This window comes from Asparagus officinalis, chromosome 6 (assembly GCF_001876935.1).
Source record: "Asparagus officinalis chromosome 6, Aspof.V1, whole genome shotgun sequence".
Classification (NCBI taxonomy): Eukaryota; Viridiplantae; Streptophyta; class Magnoliopsida; order Asparagales; family Asparagaceae; genus Asparagus; species Asparagus officinalis.
This window is the reverse complement of record NC_033799.1, coordinates 3,869,303-3,877,959: the sequence shown is the minus strand read 5'-3', so window position 1 is coordinate 3,877,959 and position 8,657 is coordinate 3,869,303. Positions and strand designations below refer to the sequence as shown.

At 43.6% G+C, this 8,657-nt stretch overlaps 1 protein-coding gene across 1 annotated transcript in view; it reads left to right on the top strand.

The window, feature by feature from the left end:
* Positions 1 to 8,657, top strand: part of LOC109845202 (terpene synthase 10-like) — a 52,270-nt gene that overhangs the window by 41,340 nt on the left and 2,273 nt on the right. The window contains exons 7-8 of the mRNA XM_020414423.1: positions 344 to 482; positions 730 to 978. Coding sequence (XP_020270012.1) covers positions 344 to 482; positions 730 to 978 — 388 coding nt within the window. The remainder of the gene's footprint in view (positions 1 to 343; positions 483 to 729; positions 979 to 8,657) is intronic.

Below are 8,657 nucleotides of genomic sequence, written 5' to 3'. Positions count from 1 at the left end.
CACTAATCTTATGAGGTTTTCCAATAGTTCAGGGTGGCTTAATATAATTTTTTGAAAGTTCTAGGAGCCTTTCTCTGATTTATAAAGTTCATTGGTGCTGTGTGTAAAAACCCCAAAATTCATGAGGGGGTGGTTTTTGTTGGAAATAACGCAATATAGTAATAAAACAGTTTAAGAGTCGACGTTTTCAGTGCAGAGGTATACGTGAAACTAACCTGCGTTAGAAAAGAATATCTATTATATATAGATCATACTCATTTGTCCAATATGGCTAAGTTAGCGACACTAACATAATTATAAAATTTGACATTTTAATTTTTCCCACTTGTTTCATTTTTATTAGGTGGGATCTCAAGGCCATGGAAGGCCTCCCAGATTACCTGAAGTTGTGCTATTTGGCAGTACATAATTTGGTTAATGAGTTCGCATATGTTTTCCTCAAGGACTTCGGATTTGACATCAGATCTCACTTAATAAATGAGGTATAATATTAACTTCATATCACATTCATCAGCTGTACGTACTAATGAAGAGCACACCTAGTTACATCCTCGTCCTGTTGTATTAATTACTACTTCCGATGATGATGGTAATTAATAAAATAGAACGAGATAAATATTAAATACTAATTAAGTAGCTAATTAAACCCCCAAGGTGCTTGCATCTTTAGTTAATTAACTTAATTAATTAATTTGCTAATACTGATCATGTGCTAATTGTTTTATTCAGTGGATACGTCTGTGTGAAGCATACTTGAGAGACACGCAATACATTCACGAGGGCATAACGCCGTCTCTTGAGGAATACGTGGAAAATGGTTGGATTTCAATTGGCTATCCCTGTATGCTCGTCCATGCATTTTATTTTGTAGGCCACAATTTTACAGAAAAATCACTCGATCTTTGGGAGCACTCACACCAACTACTCTACCTCACTGGGGTCCTCACTCGACTTATGGATGACTTGGCTCCTTCTAAGGTATGAAATAAAATGGGTACATTAGTCACTTTGTTATATTTATCATTTAAATTCTTAATCATGATTAAATTTATTGTTAACCAAGGACAACTAGTATCACACCCAAAAATGTTAAATTAATAAGGGAATATTACCTCAATTTCAACCCATCTTTAACCAGGTAAACTAATTTTGAATCACCTAAAAATCTTTGAGGGGACTAATTGCAATTTGATGACTTAAGAAACTAATTTCAAAATATGAACGATTTGTACTCTCTTCCTCCCTTAACTATCTGGGATATTTTAATGAAGAAGAACTGACCTGCCGAGGATGGTCAGGCGAGGAAACTCGCCTGCCGAGGTGAAGTCGCCTGTTCGAGATCGCATGCGAGGTGTGAGGCGAGGTTCGATCTCTCCTGCAGGCGAGATGTGGTGAGGCGACTTCGAGCTCGCCTATAGGCGGGGCTGGACAGGCGAAAGCAAGGTGTCGTCTGTCGTGTGCGCGGGGCTCGAGGTGATCGCGAGGCTCGGCGTGGAGTGGAAGCCAGCTGGAGGAGGAGCTCGCCTCACCCTAAGGTTTCCCTATAAAAGGGAAACCCTTGTTCATGATCCGATTGGAGCGAGCAAGTCAGAGAGAGATTGGCGGCAGAACTTTGAGAAAGCAGAGCTCTCTCCGATTTGGGATTTAAATCCCTTTCGTTCTCTATGATTTGGTTTTCCCCTTTTGTCCTCTTCTCATTAGTTTGTGGAGAAGGAGTTGGTGTATTTATTTGGGGAAGTTGAGTTATTTAAGAGAGATTGAACAGTGTTTTAAGTTAAAACACTGTTATTATTTTGAGAGATCTCAAGCTTGAGATCTTCTCTCTTATTTGTAATTTCTTGTGATTAATAAGAAATTATTTGTGTCGCTCCTGTGGACGTAGGCAAATTGCCGAACCACGTAAATATCTGTGTTTGTGATTTGCTTGTCATATTTAATTATTGGATTGTATCCGAGTTGGGTTTGTTAATCTTATCCCGTGCTCACCGACTTGTTTGGTGTGCGAGCACGCTTCCGCAAAGGCGCACAACAATTGGTATCAGAGCTCCAGATTTGAGATCTAGGGTTTTGACATTGGGTGGAGGAAGATTCAGTTTGGAAGCTTGGTTCTTAGAGTTCTAAGTTTCGGTGGAGATAGCGTTGAGGAGTGTCGTGATGATATTGCTTTCCTTGTGTTGTTAGGAGATCAATTTGGAATCCGATTTAGGGTTCAGTTGGGTATCTTCTTAATTCTATCAAAGTTTGGATCTTTCTTTGCAATTCGGAGATTGTGAGTATGGGAGAAGTAACTGGAGAAAGCAGCAAGAATATGTTAGACACAGTTCAAGTTGGTTTTCAGAACACTAAGATTAGTGTTGTAAAATATGGCGACAAAATTAACTTTGGTTTGTGGATGAGCGACGTACAGGACGCGCTCAATGCTCAGAATTTGGAGGAGACCATCATGGTCCAAGAGAGACCACCTAAATATAAAGAGTCGGTATGGGAAAAGATGAATAGGAATGATTGTGGGGTGATTAGGTCCTGTTTGGAACAGGAGCTGAAATACGATGTGATTGGGATGACGTCTGTAATGAAGATGTAGGAGATTCTCAATAATAAGTACCTTACGAAGAGTGTTGAGAACCGTTTGTACTTGCTGTGTAGATTATTCAGATTTCTGATGTCCCGAGGCACCTCACCAGCGGCTCATGTGAACAACTACACTAAGTTGTTGTCGGACTTGGCGAATGTTGATGAGAAGATATCGGATGTGAACAACTACACTAAGTTGTTGTCGGACTTGGCGAATGTTGATGAGAAGATATCGGATGAGTACAATGCGATTATTTTGTTGGTCGGACTTGGCGAATGTTGATGAGAAGATATCGGATGAGTACAATGCGATTATTTTGTTGGGCTCCTTATCGGATGAGGATTATGATACCTTCGTACTCACTCTGTTGAATGAGAGATCTTCTATCAGCTATAGTGAAGTTACTAATGCTTTAACGAATTATGATTTGAGGAGGAAGGACAAGAAGACTTCTCGCGCTAGTACTTCAGGAGAGGCCTTGTCGACGAGAGGTAGAAGCCCATATCCAAGAGGTGACAATACAAGAAGGTCAAAGTCAAGAGGTCATCACCCGTTAGCTAAAAACCAGTGTGCGCTCTACAAGGAACATGGACATTGGAAAAGAGATTGTCCAAAGATCAAAGAGAAGGAGAATAGCAAGAAAAAGGGCCTGAAGGCCAATGAGATGAATATTACGAAAGGCGATGATTCCGATGATTCGAGCTTTTCTCTATTGATTACTCCGGAGGTGAATCATTTGGATGCATCAGATTGGATATTTGATTCTGGCGCTACTTATCACGTGACTCCTAGGCGAGATTGGTTTTCATCATTTGAGAGACTCGATAGGGGGTGTTGTAGTCATGGGAAATGTTCAATCCTGTGGTATTTGTGAGATAAGTACCGTACGGATTCGGGTGTACGATGGAGTAGTTCGTGAGTTGAAAGATGTGAGATTCGTTCCTCAGCTGAAGAAGAATCTTATCTCAGTTGGAGCTTTAGAGGCGAAGGGATTAAAGGTGACCTTTGAGGACACTGTAGCAAATGTTACTAAGGGATCTTTGGTGATGATGAAGGGAGTCCGCAGTCAAAATTTATATTATCTGAAGGGGAGCACCGAGGTTGGCTAGGTAGCTTCAGCTATTTCAGAGGCGGACATGAGTAGACTTTGGCACTATAGGTTAGGGCACACAGGTGAGAAGTCACTGCAGGTTTTGTGTAAGCAGGGGCTATTAAAGGAAGCCAAGAGTGGGAAGATTAAGTTCTGTGAGCACTGTATTCTTGGCAAGAAGACGAAGGTGAAGTTCGGGACTGCCATCCATAAGACGAGGGGCATCCTGGATTACGTGCACATAGACGTTTGGGGTCCTACCAAGACTGCATCACTTGGTGGTCGACATTGGTTCGTCACTTTTATAGATGATTATTCTAGACGTTGTTGGGTGTATACCATGAAGCATAAAAATGAAGTCCTAGATTTTTTGTGGAATGGAAGAAGAGATTGGAACTGCAGACTGGGAGAAAGATCAAGACATTACGATCCGACAATGGTGGTAAGTATACTTCTGACCCATTTTAGCAGCTATATCGAGACGAGGGCATAGAGAGGCACTTCACAGTTAGTCATACACCGCAGCAGAATGGGGTGGCAGAGAGGCTGAAAGGTCCGATGCTTATTGTCGCAAAGTGGTTTGGAAATTTTTTTTTAGGATGAGACATTATCATATGCGAGCCACCTCATTAACAGACTGCCTTCATCTGCGATTGAGGGGAAGACCCCTATGGAGAAGTGGTCGGGAAAGCCAACAAATGACTATGACCAGCTCAAGGTATTTGGGTGCCCTGCATTTTATCATGTGAGAACAAATAAATTGGAACCTCGAGCTAGGTAGGCCATATTTGTAGAATTCAAGCGTGTTGTCAATGGATACAAGTTATGGGATCCAGTTGATAGGAAGATTGTGCTGAGTAGGGGCGTCACGTTCGATGAGGCTTTTATCTTGATGTTTCCCACCTCTCATTAGGCAGAGAACGACCCGACGAAGGAGATATCGTATGTGGTGGAGATCGATGCAGCTTCACATTATCCAGATGGTACAGTATCCATTAGAGTGCCGACTAAGGTGACGCCAGGCGAGAACGATGATGACGAGGAGGATACGAGTACAGATGTGCAGGATCAGGGACTGACGGCTCAGGTTCAGGATTCGATTGCGGTTCGGAGACAGAGGAGAGACATACGAACGCCAGCACGGTATACCGACACAGTAGTTGCGTATACACTTCCGGTGGAGAATATCGATTAGTTGGTGCCTACTACATTCAGAGAGGCCGAGCAGAGTTCGGAGGCTGATTCGTGGTAGGTAGCTATACAGGAGGAAATGGAGTCTCTTAATAAGAACGATACATGGGAACTTGTTCAGCTTCCAAAGGGGCGGAAGGCGATTGGTTGCAAGTGGGTATACCCGAAAAAGGAGGGCATTGAAGGCACTCCAGTGAGGTTCAAGGCTAGGTTGGTTGTGAAGGGCTATGCATAGGAGGAAGGTATTGACTACAATGAGGTTTTCTCTTCGGTGGTGAAGCATTCTTCGATTCGAATTTTGCTAGCTTTGGTGGCGCAGTATGGATTGTAGTTAGATCAGTTAGATGTGAAGACGATATTTCTTCATGATGATCTTGATGAAGAAATATATATGACTCGGCCATTGGGATTCCGAGCTGCAGGAAAGGAAAAATTAGTTTGTAGGTTGAAGAAATCGCTATACGGTTTGAAACAGTCTCCTCGACAGTGGTATAGACGATTTGATGGTTTCATGATTGGTCATTCGTATACTCAGAGCCAGTTTGATCCTTATGTATATTTTCGCAAGCTGAAAGGAGGTGCGTACATCTATTTGTTGCTTTATGTCGATAACATATTAGTTGCGTCTATTTTCAGGTCTTCTATAGATGAGTTGAAGGCACAGCTTTCAAATAAGTTTGAGATAAAGGATTTGGGTGAGGCTAAGCGCATTTTGGGGATGGAGATCGGTAGAGATAAAAAGAAAGACAGAATTTGTTTGACTCAGGTGGCTTATCGGTAGAGATAAAGCCTGTTAGTATACCTTTGGGAGCCCATTTGAAGCTTTCAGCTAATCTTTCACCAAAGATAGTTGAAGATAGAGGGTTGATATCGAATACTCCATATGCGAGCGTAGTTGGAAGCTTGATGTACGTGATGGTATGTACGATGTTAGATTTGTCACAGGTGGTGAGCATGGTCTCAAGATACATGCACGATCCAGGAGTGGGTCATTGGGACACCTTAAGATGGATTTTGAGGTACATTCGAGGTACGCTCAATGTTGGTTTGGTTTATGAGCGGGACACTAGAGGTGGGCAGTTGTGTATTGGTTATGTTAATTCGGATTATGTCGGGGATTTGGATAAGCGCCGGTCTACTATGGGGTATGTGTTTACTTTGACCCGTACGCCGGTGTGTTGGAGATGCACCTTACAGTCGATGGTGGCTTTGTCTATGACGGAGGCAGAGTATATGATAATTACGGAGGCTGTTAAGGAGGCTATTTGGCGAAGAATCAAGTTTTTTATTCGAGGACGAAGCACATTGACGTTCATTATCACTTCGTTCGGGATGTTCTTGAAGATAGAGATGTGAAGATAGTGAAGGTCCACACGAAGGATAATCCGGCAGATATGCTTACAAAGATGGTTCCGAGTAACAAGTTTGATCATTGTCGAAACTTATTGCATATTCGTGATTGTTGAGGCCGTTGGCGGTCATTTGGAAGAACTACGATTAGCTTGATCCCGGTCAGAGGGTACGTAGGCAGCCATGGTATAATGGTGCAGCTGTTTTAGGCTTGGTTTGGAGTTAGCGGTGTTCTTCTGGTGTTCATCCAAAATTTGAGATTTATCAAATGATGGACGAGGTGGAGAATTGAAGAAGAACTGACCTGCCGAGGATGGTCAGGCAAGGAAACTCGCCTGCCGCTCGCCTGCCGAGGTAAGTCGCCTGTTCGAGATCGCAGGCGAGGTGTGAGGCGAGGTTCGATCTCGTCTGCAAGTGAGATGTGGTGAGGTGACTTCGAGCTCGCCTATAGGCGGGGCTGGACAGGCAAAAGCAAGGTGTCGCCTGTCGTGTGCACGGGGCTCAATGTGATCACGAGGCTCGGCGTGGAGTGGAAGCCAGCTAGTGCCAGCTGGAGGAGGAGCTCGCTGTTTGGGTCAAAAGTTAATGTTTTCATTGTCATCGGATCTATTACAACTTTGGTCATTACAATAAACTCAAATGTGAAAAGAAAAGTTGATCTTTTTATAAGATCTCCTTTATACAATGAAAATAAAGATTACAACTCTTGTCAAACAGCGCAACGGACGTTTATCACACGCTGCTTGCGTGGGATCTTTGCCTGTGCCGGGGATGTTAATATCCGTGGACCACCGCGGATCAGATCCGGTTAGCAGAAGTTGGATAATCAATGCTCTCACTTCACAAAGGAAGTAATTGCAGTAGCGGTGATTTTGACTAAGCAAAATCACGGCTCTTCTCGGGATTTAAGACCAAGCTTAAATCCGGAGGAATTGGGGACGGGTCTCAGATCTCTCGAACTCCACTCTTTATGCGCAGGAGATCGCCAAGATCTGCTAACCCTTGCTGTAAATTCGTGGCTCCACTCTCCAATTCGGCAGCACTTCGTCCTCTTGATCCCCTCCTCAAAAATGAACACCCGAGCCCCTATTTATAGGCTTGGTTGGTGGTTTTCTTGGATCAAAACGAGGGATTCCCTCTAACCCGCGCTTGCGCGGGTCAGTCTGTTCTGTCCCGCGCTAGCGCGGGTCCGTCGCTTCTGTCGAACTTGTATGTTTCCTGACTTTTCTGATTTTCTGGGACTTGTAGTTTTCCCCCGTTTCGCGTGATTGATCATCTTGTTGACTTGCACGCTTCGTTGCGGGATTGACCGTTGAACGCGCACGAACTGATTGACGCGCGCGAACTGATTGACGCGCACATGTTGATTGATGCGCGCGAGCTGATGCGCGTGTTGATTGACGCACGCGGGCCACTTGGTTCGTCGTTTCTCTTCATGCGCTTGTCGACGACAGATAATCCTCTTAGACTCGGATAACGACGTTCATCATCTTCTCTCCGTCTCGAACTGTGCGTGGATACCTATAGGCATTTTAGACGCCTACAGATACCCCCTCCAAAGTATTTCAGACTCATTCTTTTATGGAGGAGTCTGGAATGCTTTGGATATGATAGCCCTCCGCCTTTAGTCGGTGTCAAAGGACCTGTGAACTGTTTCAATTCTTGACTTCCTCAGCCTTTAGTCTATCCAGTGCTTTGTCGAATAGATGAAGGTCTTCCGGCGCTGCGTTTATCGTTTGACTGTCGTCGAAGTTTGAATCATAATTGGTGAGTTAGTTTTGGCTCGTGTCATTGAGTTGACTTTGAACTGATTATCTTTGTCATAACGCGTTGACCTGCGTTGACCTGCGTTAACACAGTTTATACTCGTATGTTTACTGGAGTCTACACAGTTTAAGCTCTTAAGATATTGGAGCGTGGCGATCCCAAATTTTAGGCTGCAAGGCCAACTATTAAAGTTGTTTCGTCTGCAGATATGAATCTTATCTCGAAGTCGTTATATGCTCAAATCACGAGACCAACTAATGAAGATGATACGTCAATGACTCACATTTATAAAAATTTTGGCAAATTCTCAGCCATCAACGGGTTTGATTAGCCTTTACCGACTACCGTTTAAGTCGGGCTAGCATGCAGATTGTTTAGACCCGTTCTGCATATAACGTTGTGCTAAAAGAGTTAACTCTTTTAGTGCTACGATATTGAATACGTAGACTTCGTCTTTCTCACGGGAATAGACTACCCGGCAACGCGTGTTAGACGCTGACTTAGGATTTTTGGCAAATCCTCAACCTTCAACGGATTTGAGGTGCCTTTACCGATTACTGTTTGAATCGGGCTTTCATGAGGATTGTTTAAGTCCGTTCCGCATGTAACGTTATGCTAAAAGAGTTAACTCTTTTAGTGCTACGTCTTGGCCTTGGCCGAGCCACCGAATGGTGGCTCGGCCTT